The 22,955-nt window shown below is 40.3% G+C and overlaps 2 protein-coding genes across 6 annotated transcripts in view; one reads left to right on the forward strand and one right to left on the reverse strand.

Annotated features, from left to right (window-relative positions):
- Nucleotides 1–13,628, reverse strand: part of LOC111245418 (membralin) — a 73,932-nt gene extending 60,304 nt beyond the window's left edge. For 4 of the 5 annotated variants that reach the window (XM_022793769.2, XM_086979911.1, XM_086979909.1 and 1 more), the window contains exon 1: nucleotides 11,824–13,628. The gene's annotated coding sequence lies outside the window, so the exon portion shown is untranslated. Of the gene's footprint in view, nucleotides 1–8,392; nucleotides 8,516–11,823 lie in introns of those variants that run through there. The other variant, XM_086979914.1, reaches the window with a different exon arrangement.
- A 393-nt stretch (nucleotides 13,629–14,021) lies between these two features.
- On the forward strand, nucleotides 14,022–22,773 carry LOC111245417 (uncharacterized). The gene is made up of 5 exons (XM_022793767.2): nucleotides 14,022–16,646; nucleotides 17,304–17,577; nucleotides 18,395–18,419; nucleotides 18,767–19,352; nucleotides 20,360–22,773. The coding sequence occupies exons 1-5, from the start codon at nucleotides 15,300–15,302 to the stop codon at nucleotides 20,684–20,686; spliced, it is 2,559 nt and encodes an 852-aa protein (XP_022649502.1). The 5' UTR covers nucleotides 14,022–15,299; the 3' UTR covers nucleotides 20,687–22,773.
- The last annotated feature ends 182 nt before the right edge of the window (nucleotides 22,774–22,955 follow it).

A 22,955-nucleotide genomic window follows, 5' to 3' on the forward strand; every position in this document is an offset into this window, starting at 1 on the left:
GTTATCACTACCACCGCAAAACGGCAACGACGAAAATTACGGTTCGATTAGTCTAGCCCTATTTTCTCTCGCAATAATACTGAGCATGGAAAACAAGCTGAGGACCGAAAAAGAAGTTAAATGAAACTTTTTACAAAAATAAATGACTATGAGAAGATCTTCTAATGGAGGCACTCGCACAACTGAGTCACGTTACAGTCTCCTCCTTTAAAAGAGCATTGAGATTACACACAACGACCCTAACTCATCTGGCCGATTCGCTTCCACTGCCCGAGGACCACGGAAGCCTTTAAGGCCAAACCTAGTAATTTGGAGCAAAGATTTGCAAAGGTCGACGGGAAGTTCTTCTTTGGCTTCAAGTGCGATGAGGAAGAACCAGTGGAAAGAAACGAACGGACTAAACAGACATGTCGTCATTCGCTTTGCCCTGCATGGAGCCGACCATCATCTCTGCAGGGAACTGGGTTTCCACAAGCCTGATGAAACATTGCATTAGACGTGAGAGAAATTCTGATGGCTGCTTGTTGCCCCTGCTACCATTTTCAAAACATTCAACGGCTGTTTGAAATTAATTTTATAAACTCAATAAAACTCGTACAATCCACACTAGGCAAGCGCCTTAATATAGCGTTGTTGAACAGCATATACGAAATATCTGACTACTACTAGCAACAGTAAATAAATCAAATTTGACTGAACAAAAAATTTCAACAAACTCTTTAATCAGTAAATTCAAAAATTTGGAAAGTTAATCGGTATAATCTATCGTAAGCGTTTCCAACACATGTTTACCCCTGTAATGCAATTTAATTTTACTTTTGTAATATTATAGATGGGGTATCCAAAAAGCAGAGGCATTATGAGTACGATTAAATAGATATAAATAACTAAACGTAATAAAGATTTTCTTATTCACTAATATCAAATGAACATATATATATATATCTCATGTGGATGTTGCTATATGTTGCACATTATTAAGAAAAATATTTTCAAAGGTCATTGTGAGAAATGGTTACAAAATATAAGTCGGTTTGAATAAAGAAAGTATAATAATTTATTATGTATATATATATCCTATTAATAAAACTATTACTCTCAGCTACATGGACCTAAGAACAGCATCTAACACCTATGAGCTGCTTGCCCATTTGGCAGCGTATAATTTGCTAACAGTGACCTTAACGCAACCCTAATAAACAGGACAAGCAGATGGAGAGATTGTCAAGACTCAGTAGATACTAACTCGGCCGATTATTGCGATAATGACCGGATTCCTTAATGTCCGGGGTCACAGTTAGAATTGAACTCATATATATATATGTATACACATACATACACCACTGATCTGCTATGTAACAAATACCATGTGGACATATATATTTATATAAATGATCGCAGTCCCACAATAAGACGACACTCGCCGGAAGCTCATGAGCGAATCTAATTAAGAACACCGGCAGACAGTTAAAGAATATGTTTGTTTTTGTATCCGAAAACAAAAGAACTCATAAACGACAAAAACAAAGCTCCATGAAGCTTGATAAATTAGCTTCGAACGGTCAAATAGGATGAACTTACGTCACATTTATATTGATTTTGAGTTGCTTTGAAGTTGAGCTTGTACTTCTCACTTTAATATCAAACCATCGGTTTATATATCATCATGCTGAAATTGTCTTCACACTGCCTTCTCTAAATAAGGCTGTCAAGACGCTTTCATAACAGACTGGTTTCCCTAAAAGTTTCCTTTTGTTGGATTGCTGTACTGTTATTTATATGAGTAAGTTATGCTAAGATGACGGCTAAGCCATTAGATAATATTAAATAAAAGCTCGATCGGCAAGTTCTCGCGACAACACCTTTGTGACAACTTCTGCTTAAAGATCACTAAAAGCTTCCTCTTAAGCGGTACACATTTACATTTAGCTAATCGCCAGGCAATCTGCTATTGATACAAGCCGCCGATGTAGCTGAACTCTCTATGCCTCGTCCCAGACTGATTCAATTGCTCAAACAGCTTTTCTATGAGTTAAATTTTATTTTCGCGACGCCTTCTTGCCTCGCGCAGATAACATCCTGCAAGGTTCTGTCTATGTTATGATCTTGTATTTCAGGAACATATGGATTTCCTCCAGCATCGTCTTATAGTTGTGGTGCACCGAATGGGATGTTGCGTCCCGCCAACGACTTTTGTCTATCTGCTCCAGTCGTATGGTATCCATTCAGACCCGTTTGGCTTATGCCCGTTGCCACTGCCTCCCCAGACTCTTCGCGCGTGGAAAGGTTCTGGAAAGCTCCCTCACTACGTTGTTTACGCCCTTACCTAGACGCCATCATATCGGGCAGATTAAAACAAGAGAATACAATCATGATTCACGCGCCGATCTAAATCTGGTTGGCTAAAACTTGCTACTGTACTTTCACATATTGAACGTCAGAGCTTTTTGTCTTTGTCTTTTTTTTGATAGATAAACTAACCCAAATACTACTGTTTAATCTCGTATAACTGTAGGAAATTGATTTTCTGCATAGCTCCCAGTATATGTTTCCCAAACAGGACCATTTTTACCCACAAAAACTTTCCACTTAGCGTTACCTGTTCTTTTCATTAATTATTATTTTTCTTATTTCGGCACTTTTGGCTGGCCGTGGACAATCAGCTATTGGTAAAACCGAGTCAGCCATTACAGGTGCTAATTTTTCTGTCATGATCCATAAGACTAGCGCCCATAGAGTTACGTAATACTTAAGGAAATGCCTGTACTATAGGCGAATAGATCGAACACATCAGTCAGAGAACTAGTGTTCAATGTTTAACGCGACAACTTTGAACTGTCGACGCCGAAGTCGACGATTCAACATTGGAACTAATGCTACCTCAAGGCCACCTGCCGGAAGTGGCTCGAACTAACCGTAATCATCGCAAAAATCCGCGAGCACCGTGCCATTGCATTGAAATCGGCAGGGTAAATGAAATTCTGGGAAAAGATTCTGGGGCCGGGGACGGGAACCGAATGGAAAGAGAAGACACCAAGTAGCCGGCCGTAAAATAAACAGGTATGTTTTACTGTAGCATTACGTACTTCTGCGAGAAGAGACAAGGGGGCTTTACTTTTACAATTTCTGCAAAGTTTATCTTTAATTTCTATTATTATTGGAGAATCCAACGCTCAGGCAAACGTTCCATCGAGCAACATTGGCCCGAGTGGCTGACCTATCGCTATATTATCGCAGTACATGCCACAGTGCAGCGGACGATAAGATTGTCCAGGCGGAAAATCGTCAAGGGACCGCAAACGATAGTTTACAAGCTGTCACATGCCAAGGCGATTTATGTTTACGCCAAATCGAATATCCTATATACATCATATTTAGACAAGTGGAAAACAAGAGAATTTTCGGGGTTCTAGATCATCAAGACCATATATATTTAGATAGTAAAATCCCTGTATAAATATTGGTTATTTAAACAAACAGATGTTACACATGCATGTCCTCGAATATCGATGTTAAGGATTAAGTCATTGGACAAGAGCACGAGGGCGTACATTTATTTGGGCAGGTTTAGATCTATTATAAATGATAAGGTTTTTTGATTTGGAAATAGTTTGGTGCACTCCATAATCTATCTGCTGGGCTATGCTGCATACACTCCATACAGAAATACCTAATCCACGCTAAAATATAGTTTTGTGTTTTTTTTTCAAAAGCTGTTTTTTTAATTGAAATTAATATAGCAATATTTTTGGGAGACCGGTCGAGGTTTCTTTTCTCATTTTTGCCGTGTAAAGAGACAAACGACGTTTGACCATTATGATTCTCTTTTTCCGGGGAACACTTGTTTCGGTTAACTTCAGCTTTACAGAACTTGTTCATATTTAGACTAGAACCCAAAGATAAGTAGGACCATATAGTAGCCTGCATGACCAAGATACTTTCAACCCTCGTTTCGCAACACCATCCGTTCCAGTGCTAGCATTGCCCTATCGAACCTGCGACCTAAATTTTCCTGCTAATTTTTTTCACGTTTACAGGTTTTTTTTTGGCGTTTAATTTTCTCTTTGTATGACTGATCCTCGAAATTGCCTCTTTTCAGGAAGGTCAAGGACTTAAGCTCCTATCAGGAGTCCAAGCGAAGTCGGTCTTACTAGAGTTATATGGATTTTCTGCAATAGGCTTCGGAAACCGCATGGCAACCATACAAGCAGTTATTAACGTTCATAGATGCTAATGCCGGAAGTGCTGTGGATACAAATACTTATATATAATATATATAATATACATGTGCAGGGCATTTTTCTACGAGAGAAAATAACCAATGACAAATTGCGTATAGGTAGAGGCCATAATCGCCTCTTTTTTATAACAGGTCACACGTCCTTTCTTGAGGATAATTATTTATTTACGTGCTCATAAAGGTTGTGGGAGGGGTCTATACAAACGCACTAACCGTCCAAGATTGAAGTGAACTCGAAATAATTACAAAATTACAATTTGCATATTTTTGCCTTAATTTTATCATGATTATTATTATTAAATTTATACTTTCACATACAATTTGAAAAAGGATGCTCACATGCCGCGATTTTACGAAAGCGCTATTAAAAGGCTTCTATTAATCTTTCTTACATTATTATTTTCCCTTTAACTGTTGTGGCACTTGCATAAATCACCCTAACATCACAGTGAAGTCTACTGAGTTTAATCCAAAGCATTTTTTTTCTGAAATACAACCGACGCTGCTTCCAAATAATGCATCATTAGCAGACCGTCCACACAGTTTCACTTTTTGTGGCTTTTCAACTCGACGGTTATCCTATGATCCTCTGCTAGTTACACTAGATTCCCAGATAACCACACGATAGAAAAAAAACATGCGTCGTTCGAAGCATGCGAAATAGTTTACTATCGTTCCCATTGATCAAATCTGTTCAGTCTCCATAACACTTAAACAAACAGCCTGCCAATTGAATATCTCTGTCCAAAAGGATTCTCGTAAGATTAATTGTCTTTCAACGTAACCATTAAGCTTGTGCTTTCTGGTGGAGAATGCGCCACAACAGAAAAATAATCCTAGGCAAGACTGAATCCAGAATGGCTTAAATTAGCATATTTTTATCTCTATTTTGCTAATTGTCCATACTTGTCTCCCATTCGGCTCGGTACATGAAGCCGTATCATAACAACTAGATCGTTCTGTCATTTACGAAATTATTTTAGCAATTCTGTGTATGGCACTTGAATGCATAACATTAGCATCACGCTGAAGTCTGACATGGAGCAACTTTTGTTGTTTTGAAATAAAATACGGCATACTTCGGATAGATAACTTTTCGTAGCCTAATTTCTCAATTCAGTCATCCTACGACTTCCTGGATAGTTAACGAGCTTTGTGAACGACGTATATTTTCTCGGGTCGGAACGGTTAACTATCATCTTGATTGAAAGAAGTTGCTCCGTCTCTACTGTCTAACAGTAGCCTGTAACTAACTACTGTTTACGTGGAGACGGAACTAAAAGTAAGAAGAACTACACAGAACTAAGCACTGAGCCTTGTACATTTTAAATGCGGACAAAAGAAATTGTACTGCCGTGTACAGTGGCCTTAAATCTTCAGTTTCTAGTACAACCATTTTGGTGTTATTAACAGTATGTCTCAAAAGATCGTCTTCAAAATATAATAACGCTGTGTAAGCTAACATTACCAAAAGCTACATCAGCGTGAGTATCCAAATTGATCCCAAGCGTGTCGTAGGCATCATTGCCCATTGCGAACTATAAAATACTTTCACCCCTACAACAAACGTGATTATAAATATCGAATGCCAATGAGTTTTCGTCTTTCATCAAGAATCAAGTTAGATACTATTTTAGATTGTTATTTCGGCGAACCTCTTCCGAAACATTGGCGTTTCGTTGTTTTTCTTCCTTTTCTTCGATAAACATCGAATCATGCCACTAATGTCAGTGATGCCCTGCATCCACCGATCGTCCTGTAAAGCGCTCTGCATATATGCTTAAACATAATCCATTCCACATGCCTAGAGACACTTATATACAATAGGCACTCTAAATCTAAAAAACTTCTATAAATTTCAGCCACATCTAGAGTTTACACCCTTAAAGCTGATCTTGCTCTTCGGCTTTGTTCCTCGTTGTCTTTGTAGTGCCTGTTTAATGTGGTCTACAACACTAACGTTAGTCGCACACGTCAGGTCAGCATAGCAGAGATTAGCATGCCTACCGACGAAGGCAGTCCGCTAGCAACCCAATTTGCATTCATGAAGTGTTCGGAGCGACCTCGTACGAACCTCAGCTGGGTATGCCCAGCCAGGACCTTTACTGGACCTCGCTTGTTGTTTGCTGTGGTGTGACTGTAGTGAGTCGATAAGGCTTTCTGTCTATCTGTGTTTGTTCTATGCCAAATTATAGTACAGCGCCATTCTTGCAAGGCTTAGTTCTCCTACCAGATCCAAACGGCAGAAGACTAAGTGCTTATTAATGTTTTGGTTATATTCTGCTAGAATGCCGTGTCTAAAACACATGGTCAATTATATTAAGTGTGTTGATTACTTATCAGAATGAAAAATTGCAAAGAATAAACGCACTGTTTTGTACAGCACGCCGTCCTGTTTCGAAGTATAATACGGTGTACGAAGTTGATTCGCTTAACGCATAATAAAATGTTTGAGGATGGAGACCCAATTTTCACAGAACTCATGCATGAGTTTTTCCTTGGAAATGAATTCACTGAGAATGTTCGTTTGGGTCCCATCACTGTTGTGCCTACAAGAGTATAGTGAGAGTGTCATTTCAAATTTCTTCTTAACTAAATCGTAGTCTATTGGCATGAACACATACATATCCTGCCGTTGTGTGAATTTTCGATGGCACCGAATTAAAATATACACTCACAGATTTTCTCATTTGATTGACTACCCTTACAATTTGATAGGATTGTTCCCTCAGACTGCCTATCTTACAGCATTTCACAATCGAGTCTGACTTCCAGGTCTTCCTTTACCTACAGGAAATGCAATCGTAAAATCGTATAAATTAACTCACTTCGAATTAAACACGTGCTTATAAAGCTCGTATCTGACAATTAACCGATCTTTGCCCTCCATGAGCATACTATAATAGGTGGCCCGTATTAATTTCTAGTGCAAAGTAACAATGTATAAATGGAGCTGTATTATTTACCACCTTTCGAACTCAGGCGATTCTCTCTAAGGCGTGTTTGGCCTTAGGGATATTTGCTATGGCCTTTCCAAAAAGCCATGCAAGTAATACAAAGAAAATGATTTCAGCCGTGGCAAACGTCGTAGTTGCCAAATATTTTAGCTTCAGACGTACCCGCGAGTTTTGTAAATTTTATTTAACAGCCGTTTGACTCGGTTTTTTTTATAAACTAAAAAAAAAGATATGATCATTTATATCTGCCCTATCATGGCAGTAATTAGCTAGTTTTATCTGATGTAGTCGACAACAGTCATTCATTGAAATGGACGCTTTTTCCAGGTCTAATCACGTCTGCCCTTCAGAAACCTTCATGTACAATCTTTGGGCTAGCGCTGCTCGCTGATCTCGGCACAGCGAACTCTTCTTGCATCAGCTGAAATTCCCACGTGGTGTTACCTTATCCGACAAAGGCCGCAATGCTATCGATTTGACAATATCTAAAACAACAGACAGAAACAACAACAGCAACTGTAATAGCACCTGTGACATTAACGACAATGACCTATCGCCGAAGCAACGAACTTGTTCGTTGTAAAGATCAACAAATGACACCCACGAAAGCGGTAATTCCGAACGACGTCGGCGTAGACTGCAGTCGCTTAGAGTACAAACAGGAGATATGGTCGTTAATCGTCGGATACGCGGAGGCAGAGTATCGTCTTCCCGTGTCCAGCAATAGCTGGCTTTAAATAACGACCCGAAAGCGCCGCTTTGCTTTCTGGAACTCTCGTCAACGACTCATGAGCAGGAGAACCCGTAGGGAGAGGAACGGGTTAAAGTACCTGTGGACGCAGTCTTGCTGTGAAAGTAGCATTACCAATATTTTCTGCTGCTCTTACTGCTGCTGCTAGCCTCAACGCTTGGTGCCGTCGCGCTCACTGTCATAGCATTATTATTAGATTTACTGGGTTTGCGTAGCTGGAATGATGGCGCTGTTCAAAAGAGCTATAGATGATTACCGCTCGTCTGTAAAAGTGAGTTTCTTTGACAGTTTATCAGACTAGTACATTGATATCGGCCAGATTTTTGATGACTTGGACACTCAGAGGATTATACGAGGGTAATAGGCGGGATGAGGTGTAAGTTGTAGCCTATGCGGCTGTGACAATAACGCTCTAGGCAATTCACAATAACTAAATCCTCATACCGTATGTATGTATATGATGTCAAGCATCGAAGAAGGCTATCGACTTAAACAATCAATCGAGTACATGAGCCTCTCTGTCAGCAGGTGTCAAAATCAGGAAGTTGGTTTGGTTGAATATCAACCTTTTCCTCGCAACATAATGCCTGAATAAATACAAAAAGAAAAAACTTAGCAAATCGATTCCGACACTATCACGGGCTTCCTACGACGACAGAAAGTGGACGCATGCATTTTATCGTTACTAAATAAATCTTAAAATATTTAATGAGGCTTAAATCACAAGCGAAATTACATGACTAAACTGACTGTAATCATGTCTTAAATTGAAAACCTATTCCCTCTAATTGGTTTAGTGCGCACATCTTTATTGTCTATTTAATTACCAAATAATACGCCTACTACTGGCCTCTTTATTCATGCTATTAACTAAATTACTTGTACATCCACTAACGAAGGAGAGCAGTCATTCACACATCCGGATCTACTACTTACAAAAAAAAAGTGTCTGTTTATGCCTTAGCGAGGCAATAACAGGATTTGGCCGTACATCGATAAATACCTACTCAGAGAGCATTTTTTGAAAAAATACCGTAGAGAAATTTTATGAATCAGCCCTCGTACTAACTGGTTATCTTCTAGATGTTTTATAAGAAACTGCTGTGCAATAATAATACAACAACTCATGATAAAAAAGCTTTTATTAAGCTTTTGCATACGTTAGTGATAGTGTCCTTGACCGCTAAATACATAGACATGATGGAATTAAATTAGCTTTCACTCTATACAGCTGGCAGCGTCTATTTTTTGCGGGAGTTGTATTAATCTAAACGAAGACCATCTGATAATATAGATCTACTTTTGGTGCTACTTATTTAGTTATAGCATAATCTTAACTATTAGAGCACCGGTGACATTTCGTTATACAATATTCGGCGAAAGCAATCGTGTCAATGCAGGTTAAGGATAATACAAGTCTAATATTAATAATTTAATCTTAATAATTTATCTTAATTTTAAAATTCTTTAATATACAACCATCATGTAGAGCTCCCTGATCAGCATACAGTTGATACAAGCAACAGAATACTTAAAACGTACAAAAAAATGATTTCCTTCACAATATGTCGCATTCGGTGCACGCAACCTTTCCATACAATGCCCGCTCATTCCAAATAGGCTCTGGGGGTCTTCGCAAACAATGTTTGATACAATGATTATTATTTTTGATACAATGTAATTAGTTTTTGTGAACTTTCCTGCCATTCGAAATAATCAGGGACTTTTTTCATTAGACTAATATACACACCACTGACCTGGCCGTTAAGTAAGGCTCCGCCCTATCTACGATATCCAATTGCAGTATTGCAAAGTATTATTTTATATAAAAGTGTGCTTGAAATTGAATGATATGGCACTCAAGCGTATTGTTGTCATGCATGCTATCGTATATGCGGTTACAATGTATAACGGGTAAATAATAACAAAAAAACAAGCTGTTCTCTTACCAAAACAGTCTTCAACTGCTCTATTAAAGGTTTTCAACCTATGTATTTTATACTGACCTAATATGAATCTGATAGGCCAAGAGCGTTGTTAAAGTTATCCAAACTGGAAACAACAGTATAATTATTTATTTGCGTAAATTCAAGGTGAAAGTTCGGCTTACGCCAACCATTTCTGACTCTACAGTACTTAGAAACCGTACTGCGGCATACTTCTAAAATTTTACAGCTGATGGCAAGTACCCGTACAATACACTTTGTAGATACACGTAGATGTAGAAAAACGAATTTTTGCATTGCAATTCCTTCTCACATTGATTACCCTTTACCATTGTCATTTTTCGCCGTTATTTACAGGTACCCCCGCATCAGATATGGCCCGGCGAATATCCCTGCAGCTAAGAAATAAAGTTCACCCTGTTGAATAGACAGATGTCAACGATGCGAACCTGCTCGGCAATATAGGACGAAATACTCAGTATCCCACATATGTAGATTATCTAAAATCGGATTACAGACAATTAGTGCATACAACAACATTTCGGCTCATTGCTCATTTGAACTTAGTAGTAGAACCTTCCGAACTTAGCAGAACATGTATTATCAAAACTTGACTAGCAAAAACCAACCGAATACTAAATACTTCATTAAAAAAAGCTTTGAAGAAAGATGTTGTCATACTGCTTATGGACATGGTCTTATCTTTTAATAGTTTCCGACTTCTATAAATGCCCGTTCACAGCTAATACATGGCTCATTTTCAAGGAAGCGCTCACAGGAGACAAGCATTTACAGGCACATGGCAGCTGTCTATTAGAATTGCAGATATCCGCTCTATGAATGCATTGCACCCACGTACTCGTTATCGATTATACTGTGTTAGTGTTGCATGTAACATTTTGCCACATCTTTATGTTCTACGCCCCCTTGAAAACTTTAGTATATTTGTTTGTTAGACAGGTAGTTTAGCGTCTAACTCTTTTTTTTTTGTTGATTTGATCCTCAGCATTTTTTTATTTACCATAGGATAAATTACTGGGGTACTTTCAGCTAGTTCTATTGATATTGTTTTGCATGACACACGTTATGCTGTTATTTTCACTATGATTTAAGAATTAGGGCTCGATTTGCTATTGTAGCTAGAATTATTGATTCCTTTGTTGTTACATTCAATTTTTTAATAGTAATTTTGGGAATTAATATAATGTTTTTCTCCTTTTTTTCTAATAAATCACATCTGTTCTACTCATATACAGAATACAGAAACAAATGTTCATATCCGTTTAATCTCAATAATCATCAAAGCTCTTAGTCGAAAATATCCTTATCACATACGGCTGACAAACGGCCATCGATTTCAATCATTTTAGTGATTGTCTATACAAATTAGCTGTACTATACGACACGATAATGCGTCAGTCCAAGGTAGGACTGTCATCTTAAAGTGATGAGCTCTCTTATGTGCTTTTTTCGTCAGCATCCTACAACTAGTATTGACTAAAGTAATGCAACGGCACTCGCTCTATACTGCGTTGCCCATTATGGTAATCTCGAACTGACCGTATCAATCATAGTTCAAGCCTGTTTGGTTACCGACCGCTACCGAGCGTTCCTGCCGTTCCGCCAGAGTATCATTCATTAATGATCATTTTACCACGCTAGTATAAACAAGTCATTTAGTATACTGCCGTAAGCCATTTGGTCGTACCAGCTAGTCAGCATGCAAAATACACCACAACACATTACAAACTCTATCGAATAGACTGGAGTTTTCTTAATTAGCCCTCACGGTGCTTAGGTACAGTTATGTTCTAGAATGGTTTGACAGGTTGGTGAACATGAAATGTAGATTGGTGGGGCTCGAACATTCTCTAAACATTTCAAGGCTATTAACTACTGCGTAGGTAAGGGGTCCTGTATACACCTTACCTTTGTAAGCGATACTATGCAAAAGGGTTCCGTCGAATCGCGCCGGCTTCGCAAGCAGGTGACTCGGACAGATAAAAACTTATTGTGCACTCACTGAGTGCTATAGCTGCTGCTGTTGTTGTCAGTTTCCAGACGTTCTTGGCTCACGGACGTATGCAGGGCAGTCACTCATATGTATAAGTCGCCTTGTTTGAGCTGTTCGGCTACCACAAGTATTAGAAAACAAGAGCAGGTGCTAATGGTTTCAGGAGCATCTAGGCCGTTACTAGGAATGGCAATGCACGCACAGAGCTATTAACGACAATGAACTTCAGCCAGCCTTTTCAACACGGTATGAGATTTCGACGCAAATAATGATTTGAAGGTGTCAGTTTTTACATGCGTCAATCAGCTGCGCGTTTATCATATCATTCTCCCATTCTCTGTTAGAATGAATAGAAGAAACGAAGCGAGAATTCATATTAGGTAAGAACTAGCCGGGGCCAATAGAGATATTTGGAGCGATAGCTAAATGACACGCAACCTGATACGACTGCTCTACTAAGTAGGCGAAACTCTCAACACGTAGGTGCGTTAACTCATATAGCTATACGCGAACCGTGAAAGGACACAGCGTAATCCTTGAAACATGGGGTCAGCAGCACCAAAAACAGAAGTGGGCTCTGGACAGCGACTTAAACCCTTTAAAGCTTTTCTTATAAGTTTTCTCTACATGTCACACACATTCCTTACAATCCGACACGGCAACGACACCTGTCCGAAACCGATGCACTGTCACTGTAAATGTTCTCCTAATAAATGACACTAAAATTTCTGGTCGTTTGAAATATTTCCATCCGTGCACTGTACTCGGATCTTCGCTGATACCATCAACTGTCTCACTGCTAGTCTTGTCTATTTAGGCTTTACGATTTCACACGATCGTCTCACAAGGATATTCGGTTGATCCCTGTAGTTCTTCTTACATATTTATATTCTTTCGCCCTACATGTATCCTTTTACTCTACCTCATGGATTCAACGCTCGTATAGTTATACGGAATTATTGAAACGCACAAAATCTATCTTGTGCTCTTTTCGTTCACAGTCGCTCGTTGGCTGGCCAACTCGCTTGTAGTGCTTAACGTTAGCGCCAACGCAACCCTGGGCGCGCTCGTCCGATACACCATTTTTTCTAGCAAGACGGCTGGGTCTGTCTGTAGTTACCCGGACAGAGCGAAGATTTTAAAGAGCTACAACGGTGAGTCGACTTACCGTTATCACACTAGACCGATCGTTCAATCGCGACGTGATTTCCTGTCGTACGAGCTTAATAGAACGCGAGAAAATGCGACACCAGAAGAAAGGCTCTTTTCGCGACACTCCGTCAGCACGATAGCAATAGCAGCGCCAACGGCGGGACAGGCGTTCAATGCCGGTGTCTTCTCTACATAATTAGAAAGTATTATCTGAACAACAACAAGCGCGACAGCGAGAAATGGTTCGTAGTTCTAGTGCAGCTACTATTACTGCTAGCTGTAATTTGCGTGTCTTTCTTCTAACTTCTACTTGGATAGAGGAGACAGGAGAAAATAACGGACACTGCTTTGACGGATCTCCCGCGCGGATCCCCCAGTAATTTCGTGCATGATGCTAACTCTTCTATGAAAGAACATAGGCAGACGGAACCGTCGTTAGCCAATCGATGCCGTAGAATATACTGGCCCCACCACCTCAACTAGAGCGATTAAGGCGGAGCAGTCTGTTTAGCTGGACGTTGCAAGAGCGTCAACACAGTAGCACGCACGCCATCAACTTTCATCCTTGTATTGCCGCTTATGGCCGAGTACAAACGAACCGTTCGCTGGTAGCCATTGCCGCGCTAGCGTATAATGGGGACGGGCAGAAGGCGAACGTAGCATAATACCGAATCAGCTGATCGGAGCGTAGTTCAACTACCCAGTTTTTTTAAGCTTTCTCAATACATAATCAGAAAGTCTCGAAATTCGGCGGCGTTTCACGCAACAGTCTTTCCACGGAAAAGCGTAACGAAAAAAGACGACACATCCCAATGCGAATCCATCGATAACCGGCCATTGTTTACTAGTCCTTTCGAAGTATCGTCCGGGTTCGTTAGACCTGCTCGCCGGACCCCTCGCAGCTGCTCCCTCCATTTGGTGTGTACGCATTGCCTCGTTGCTTGAAGGGTTTCAGCGGCACGGTGGGATATGGTACGCGGTGTTATTCTCGGAAAATCGTATTTCCTGTTTGGCAGCTTACCGTGAGCTAAGGTTCGCCTAACACCTACTACCGACCAATGAGGATTCCTGCAGTTCGTTGCTGAGCCCAGTGACGTATGACAGAGAGGGAAAATGTGCTGATGTTTTGGTCAAGCTGATGTTGATGTCATTGTTGTTGTGGGTATCTGGTCTCTATTGGGGCGAGTTTCTCATTCAACGGCAGTGCTTAGAACAAGCAATTGTCTGTTCCAGCTAAGTGAGGCCCCTGTGTACCGCTGCATTAGTTGTCGAACCTTTCATTCTTTGAGGGCTCTTAGATGTTCTCGAAGAGCTCGAGCTTAATGTGTGGATATCAGCGATATTCAGTCGCCCCTCCTGTAGACGCGGCGTCAAAGATAGGTGCAGTCACTGCTGCTGTGTGTGAACAGCATCAAACCTTTAGACAGATAGCGACAGCAGCGTTTTAGTGGCTGCGGTATAACTTTATATCCACGCCGTTCGTCTATTTAATATACACACATGATTACTGTGTCTATAATAGGAGAGAGGAAATTAAAGATCGCCTTTTTGACCAGCACTTTTGGTCAAGTGTAGAGTGAAACGACGTCTCATTTGTTGTGACGCAGATCCAAACGCTTATTCAAAGACTTAATTGCGTCTGATTTTGTTCAATTTCGACATATACTTAAATATACACACATACAAATATTGAGAATCATTAGAAACAGTCTGTTCGGGTTTTGTGTATAGCGTGCGCATATATGAACGCGATTGGTTGTCACGGTTACATATGCTGTTCGTAAATGTATGTGATGATGCCTAACCGGTGATGTGTTAGACGAAAGTGACACGATATTTTTGAGTAAACAACGATCACGAGTGAAGTGCTATTACTGGGTCATATGTTGGCCAAGTATAGTGAGAGCTCGCGGTGTGTCAGCCACTGATTTCTTTGTGGTTACCTTTATGCATGTCAGTAAACGACATTGCAATACGGGCTGTACAATACGGCTCGAGTGCATCCGGGAAGCTGGGTTGTTTCGGTCACCACTAGGCGTAAGAGACGTGCGACTAAGTTGGGTATCGCGCACACGCCCTATTTAAATATCGATTTTCGCTCGTACGAACAAAAGCAGTTAGAGGCGGTTCGGTGCGGCGCAGTCTGTTTCTTAACGAAGACGCAACTGATGATGATGGCGGTCTCTACGGCGGGCTGGTGCTGTCGCTCACTGCCGTTGTCGAGCTGTCGTCCGCCGCGATGAAGAGGCTTACCAATGAGGGAGGTGGGTCGCCGAGTTCGAAACTGGCCAGAGTTGCTGTGATGGTGAGTCAACAACAAACTTCGCAGACGCAAACGCAGCAACAGCTACAGCAACAGCCTCTCAACAATCAGCCGCAGCAGCAGCAGCAGCATCACCGTAACAACTACCACTACGACGACGAACGGGTAGACGAGCAGCTAACACGACAGCATCAAGGGAGAGGGGGCCAGAATAATAACGACAGTAACAGCACCACTGGCCGATTGCAGCAGAAGAAACTCGAACAGCGCAACGGTGATAATGATAGGCCCCAGCTAGAACAGGACGGGAGCTCAGTACTGAACGACGCGAGTAAGTTGAAGGAACAGGTGGCGCGAGTGCGACGGAAACAGCAAAGAAGTCAACCGAACCATCACGATCACAAACAAACAGTGCTGCAGACAGACCAGGAGCAAGGTGGTAAGTTTCGACTGGAGTCGCCGAAAACAGGAAACGCCTTAAAGCACCGCTTAGAACAACAACAGCAGCAAGTGCAGGGGCAATCGCGAGCACAACAACGAAACCGAAGCTCAACGAGTCAGGACCACAAAGATCAGAAGCTAAATAGTCCGCAAGGAATTCGTGAAAAAACGATTCAGAGCAGAAACAAACAATATCAGCACCAGTCTAATCAACACAATATTCACGTGGCAAGTGTGCACAAGGCACACAATGACGACTGTCATGAGCAAAAACGGCAACATATCAGAAAAGAAAGTAGCGTAAAACACGCGGAAAGTAACCGTTTTGCAGCAGCTTCGAAGACTGCGAAAACAGTGACGAACTGTGCGGTTTTGAAGTTGCCGGCCGATAGAACATCTACTCAAATCTCCTCCCGCATCGCAGCAGCTACAGCAAGCGCTCACAGAAAAACCAGCATGATGCTGCAAGCAAACTGCTCCGCTGTGAAAACCACAATATTATCTGCCGGTGAAGGTGATGATGTGGATGCGGAAAACGGAAGGAACTGCAGCGCCGACAGCAGCAGTCGCGGCAGCACGCCGATGGCAACGTCAGAGGTCATTCTGCAGAGTGGACTGCAGCCTCGACAGACAGCCCAAGGGGGCCAGCAAACAGTCTCTACGCCTGGGTCGACAGCGTCAACGGCAGAGGGGTCAACTGATCGCAGCGGAACTAGCCGTGAGAAAGCGATTCGGATGTTACGCAAGAACGCTTGCGATGACTGGGAGCAGCGCCTCGGTGAAGGCGATGGGGGCAACAGAAAGACAGATGGATTAAGCACCGCTAGTGTCCTTTATCGGGATAGGTTGACACTGTTGCCAATTAACTGCCAAGAGAAGCTCGTAAGTAACAAAAATTAATGGCACATTTATAGGACTAGTCGTATACAGGTAACACTTAACTAGGTGGCGATGGATAATGTTCTTAAGTGGGAGATCCGGCATGTTGGATTCTGTGGGTACGAGTGGAAATTTTGTGTATAAAGCTTCTAAAAAGGTACATATTCTAGTTATCTCAATGTGCGTAGTATTGACGCAAATCGAATGGGGTAGTATTGGATTATGTAACATGTCATTAGGTAAAGTTCGTTTGCTGTATTATTTGAGTAATAGCCGTTTGCCTAATCAAGGAGTAGTTAGCCCTCGACAAGCTGAACCTCAAATAAATTTCAAATTAACATTGAATTAAAAAGTATGCATCTGTACTCAAAAAGGTAAATGCTTTAGTCATTTAGAGAAAAAACATTGGGGGTAACTATTATTATGGACAAATATTATAATATTTCCATATAGGCCGGTGATTTCCGTCTGATTTATTACACATATGTGTCTAAGCCCAGATGGATTAGCGGATATCATCGCGTGCTTTTCTCTATGCAAAGCAGTCACGTCATTTAATAAATTATGTTGATCTAAATTATGTTACATGCCACTTTTTCGAACAATAGTTGCTAGATTTGTCGTTAACGTCGAACTTGTCATTGTTTTCTTTTTTGATAGGTGTTTATTGTAGACAGTAGCACAGAAACGGGTCAGCCATGTGGACAGTTCGTCGACGGCTCACCTGCCTGTATTCTAGATGCGCTCAAGAAAGCCATACGTTTACTAGCCTTACGAAGAACTGGAATGAATCCGTCTGCACAGGTGGGACTGGTAGAATGGGGTCGAACGCCTCGATGGAAATTCTTTCCTCGGTCCATATCGTCGGACCATGCTAGCTTGGATGCAATATTCGATAAACTCCATCCGGCCACTGCCAACGAAGAGTTGTGCGGTAAGATTCTTGTCACAAATACGACCCTACATATAACAGCTTGTAGCTGTAACAAGAAAAAAGAAACTTTCATGAAAGACAACTTGAAGCAGCGAAGATATTAATAAATTTAAAAATGCCGGATTTGCGTTGCCGGACATTTTAAAGCATAACAAAATGTAATGAAAGAATGTATACGTCTTCACAGCTAAAGGGTGTTGATTCAGTCAGGCAATTGTATCGAGACGAGTGAGAATATCACGTTTTAGAGGATAACTTTATGCTTTTTATATTACGGATTCTTCTATTATTTCTCTTTTTGAATAATAAAGGATAGTTTATAGAAAAATAATTCACACAAACGTGCGGGTAAAATTTTGAGTTTTTTATAAGACTTTAATGAGAATTTTGCTGTTCAGTAAAGATTGTCTGAACCTGTTTTCGATACTTTCTAAAACGAGCATTACTAGATGTGTTTCTATAAGAAAAAATAAAATAAAATAGTTGAACACATAGGATCACCATGCAAAGTACTAAACTTAGGCGGTTCTCCAAAAGGATAGCATTACTTTAAAGTTATTCTCTGTGTGTTATGCGTTCACGTATTTGTGCCAATTACACCAAAGTCAATATTCCTAATGTTAAAATAGCAATAGACAAGGATTATTTTCTTCCCATACGTATTAAGAACATATGGACGTGCAACATACATTATGTTATAGCTATAGTATTTGTTACTTCAGAAGCTTATGTATATACGTCTGTGATTTTGTAGTAAACATTATCTATAATAATTTTGTGTTTGTCCCTGTTTTCGTGTGATCTCATCCGTTTTCAGATTTCAACTACGTTCTTCAGAGCATGTAAGTTGGTAAATTTCTGTTACACGCATAGGTTCAATCGGTATCGGTGCGAGCAATTAACATTGGGTTATTTTATTTGATTGGTACTATATTATATCCCTGTTGTAAACATGCCCTTGTAGTTCTCTGATCATTGAGCAGTTGAGCATCGAGAACTGAAAAAACCATTGACATTTTTATTAGACTTAAAGGGTTCTTTCTGTAGAATGCATTTTACATAGTGATTTAGCATATATACCCATTCCAAATAGAATCATTATGATTATCGATTCTAAGAAGCTCTCACAGTTGTTCATGGCATAAATATCTAGTTTGATGCTGTCGTTTTTATTGTTATCGTCATACAGCAAAGAGCGAACTGGCCTTTCAATGATGTGGAACAAAACATGCCCATCATTTGTTGTTCGAGCCATTGTTTTCTATTGTCGATCGACACCACCTTCATGGTCGGTTTCCGAAACGTCGACGTCACATCGTTCCACGGTGGTTGAAAACACCTCCCATAGTGGACCCCTTATGACCTCCGATTCTGGCGACCGAGTTCAAAGACTCGTGGATCTTAAATATCATCCATTATTTACGTTGGATGCCGTCTTTATGCTACCAAAGGCTTCTTGTTTGAAGCATGAACCGCAAATCGTTTCGGTGGAAGATCACTCTGAGCGAGCAAGGACTGCTCAGGCTCTAGAGAAAGGCGATCAGATTATTCATGGAGACGGCACTCCGATGCAAGATTGCGAAGTTGAACAAGCGCAAGAGGTGGTAGGAGACACTGAACAGAAGAAGGCAGAAGTGCCTGAAGTGCAAGCACTAGAACAGGACCAGCCACCACAGAAACAAGACCAGCCTTCGGATGATGTAGCCGTGGAAGAAGATCAGGCAGCAGAGAACAATAAGAAAAATCTTCGTATCGAAGCTGTGCAGCAAGCTCAGGTTAGTTACCTAGCGATATATATGGTTATGTGTAGAGTAGCTTCCAAAAATAATAGACCACGTTGTTATTTTATACAACTTGACTAAATAGAGTAGAACGTAGTTAATTAAAACAAAACGCATGTTTTTCAAATAACCATTCATTATACACAACAATTCTGTAAAAGAATTAATCGACGCGAATATATGCTTACGATCGACGATACAATAAAACATATTGATTTCAAAGCTTTTAAATTTAATTTTTTGCTAACCAAAGTTTAGATTCTAACATTCATTTAGATTGATACAATGATTCAACTTACTACAATATATACGCAAACCTTTCGTACAAAGAACCAGGCTATTTTTCAGCAGGATGTTTTGTTGTCATCTATATATATATATGTAATATATTATTGGATATGAAGATGACAGTTAGTTGGTAAAGGGATCTACGCGCTGCTCTTCCGCAGGATAAAACGCTGCGACTAACACCAAAGAAGTGACCGAAATGCCTAAAAGCGAAAACCCCATTATTTTCTCCAAACTTATATTCAATCCATTATTTTCACACACACTTAATTACGGGACATTGAAAACAGTCGACAAAAGTACCTTCGTTAGATAAGTGCAAAGAAATCACGACAGGCAATCGCTTGGTCTTGGTAGTCTCAGCCTATGTGTAAGTATTTAATTGTGGACTGGATAGTAGACGGACGAGGAGACAGACTCAGCGATACATTAGTCAGGTGGCGTAGCGAAGTACATCGGGCCACAAATCCCTACAGTACAAGTATTTAAAGAGGCAGAAGAGTCCAAAAAATGCATGTCCACGAATAAAATCCCTCATGGACCACGTTTTTATCGGTCGAACGGATTCATGAAGCCGCAAGCAACCAGTCAAAATTTAATCAGTGCTTTCGTATATATATAAAATTTTCTACCTAGAACTTGAATAGCATGATGCTTAATATTACTAATAGTGCCGCGTGTTTACCTGAAAAATCCTCTTCAATGCTTTTCAGGGTGTCTTCGATTGGGTGCATTCGCTGTGCACTCCATCATCGTATATCCTTCCGTGTGCACCATCACCTCTTCAGATTCTTCAACAATGTTGTCGCTTGCTAGGCCATCCGCTGCAAAGGCCGCCCCAACATCTCGCCCATCATCACTTGCGGCCTGTTCAGACGTCCAACCAATCTGAGAAGCCCGAATCTGCGAGCCAGCAGCATCATACACCGCTCCCTTCCAGACATAGCCAGATGATAGGTGGTGATCGCGACTCCTCGACCGAAAGTAGCAGCACACTTTCACGGCCGGACGATGAGTCGATGCTAGTTGACCTTACGTGATGCGACGTTAAGGTCTCATATCGGCAACAGTACGCAGCACCGGTTAATGGCGATTGCCAAAAATTCACAGGGAAGTTAGGTACATAATAAATGTCTGTAGTTAGAAAAACGGGCCAAAAAGCGGCTCAAAAATTGGCAGGGTAAGAGCTATATGTCGTCTGTAAACGAGCGTATTCGTAGGTGAGAAGTAAAAATGACCTTGAGGAAGTGGGGAGAGTTAGAGAATCAAGAAAGCTAAAAATGACGATTTGTTAGGTTACAGGTAAATGTATTTTTGCGTTTTGTGAGCCATCGTATTTCAAGAATCCATTTTCCTTGTAACCTATAAACACGTGCATAAAAAACGCGGACAAGTAAACATACAACCAAACGTACATGTGGTAGGCATGTACATATAAATAAGAAACAGTGCTGATTAGAAGCATGTAATGGGTGGATGAATATATGAGCTATAATCGTATTAAAAATGGCGGGTACATTTATTCCCGCGTAAGGAAAATAACAGCATGTACACTGAGTTTGTGCTTCTGGCAAAATTCACTGTTAATCAGAAATTTTTAATGGCGAATTTACAGAAATGCGGAAATTGTTTTATGTTAGACGAAGCGTCACGTGAGGTCAAAAGAGTTAAATGTTCTTTAGTTGCCTCTAGTGCACACAGCCAAATTATTATTATTACTATTAACGCTAACATCAATAGTGCGGATATTAACAAAAACAAAGCTTCAATTAAGCCACAGGTGATCACCGATGACTTTACTGGGTGCAAATAACGCAAAGTGTTGAGCTCCCGAAATTTCTTAAGCAGTAAACAGTCGCTTGGGTAAATGCACAAAACGATATTAATACAATTTGTTATCGCTTGTGGGTCAGCGTGTAACTGTCCCACCGTGTCAATTGCATCTAACTATTAAGCATAAAGGAGCAAGAATGAAGAAAACCTTATTTCCAGTAGATGTTTTAATATGACCGATCCAAGTCATGCATTAAAAGTATAGTAGGTTTTTGCAACAGTTCTATGTAACGATAGAATCAATTGAAAAGCATATCTGTCTTCTTCGCGGTTTCGTTTGTCTATGTACAACTAGAAAACGTAACAAAATTATGTCTGTAAGCAAAGCATGCTTGTTGTACAGCCCCAAGAAACAGCAAACAAAAACTAGTAATTCGTAGTGACGATCAAGAAATCACGTTTCTTACTTTTTGTATATAGTACGTACAATTGTAAGATTCGACATTAAAACAAAAAAGCTATAACATAACTAGCTTGATAAAAACTCGCGCTATCGTTGAATTTCTATTTCGTTGCCTATTTTAGTATCGTACCTAAATGCACACCTACACACATACACATACACTATACACATACACAGACGTACATACACACACCCACACACATACACTAGTTGATTTATTATAATTTAGTATTTACAGCAATAATTGAACAACTTCGGTACACCTCCTGCGACCTCCTCGGCCATCAAATTCCACAAACAACGCCACATGACTGATAGTTTTACGTCTGTGTGTGACGAACTGCACAGGCGAATAGAGTGAACGAAACAAAGGGGATGGGGAGAGAAAAAAAATACACACTCTGCTGAAGCATATTTGCATTCATGATAAAAATGCTGTTGAACGGCGATTTATTCATGGGGAATCAGTTGAGAATGAAGGAAACGGTATATTAGAAAACATTTTTCGAGATCAGAAAACCCAGAAATGTAGACAGAGGCAGACAGGAAAAAGGTGGTCAGAAGGAAGAATGGGTGTATTTGTATGTTGCTTCCTATGTCAGTGTGTAAAAGTGAAAGATACGATATCGTGAACAGACGCGTGGGGAGAACGAACACAGTGAGGAGACATAATGATAATTGACTGATTGATACTGATGAATGAACAGATGAATTGTGATAATGAAATTTACTATTATTTGCATAGATCTGCATTGGATTGATTGGTTGATCGATTCATAGGTTGGGTTCTTATTAGCGAGGGAGGGGTGATCCTGTGCTTGTGCAATGTGTATATCAATACATATATTGAAAAAAATAATGGTGAATAAATATAATAGGCACTGTTCTGTACACTGACTTGAATTTTTACTAAGCTATAATAATACAGGGTTAGACTAACAGCGAATGTAGGCTGATATTGGTAGTGGTGGGAAATAATTATTATTTACTAAGCTGCAATAAATACAGGGTTAGACTAACAGCAAATATAGACTGACCACTACCAATTAGTGGTGGAAATAATTATTACAAGA

This window comes from Varroa destructor, unplaced genomic scaffold, assembly GCF_002443255.2.
Source record: "Varroa destructor unplaced genomic scaffold, Vdes_3.0 BEIS01000002.1, whole genome shotgun sequence".
Taxonomy (NCBI): domain Eukaryota; kingdom Metazoa; phylum Arthropoda; class Arachnida; order Mesostigmata; family Varroidae; genus Varroa; species Varroa destructor.

Coding starts and splice junctions, on each gene's coding strand:
- LOC111245417 (XM_022793767.2), top strand. CDS start 15,300: ATGAAGAGGCTTACCAATGAGGGAGGTGGGTCGCCGAGTTCGAAACTG. Junction 17,578..18,394: donor TGCCAACGAAGAGTTGTGCG/GTAAGATTCTTG, acceptor ATCCGTTTTCAG/ATTTCAACTACGTTCTTCAG. Junction 18,420..18,766: donor AACTACGTTCTTCAGAGCAT/GTAAGTTGGTAA, acceptor ATCGTCATACAG/CAAAGAGCGAACTGGCCTTT.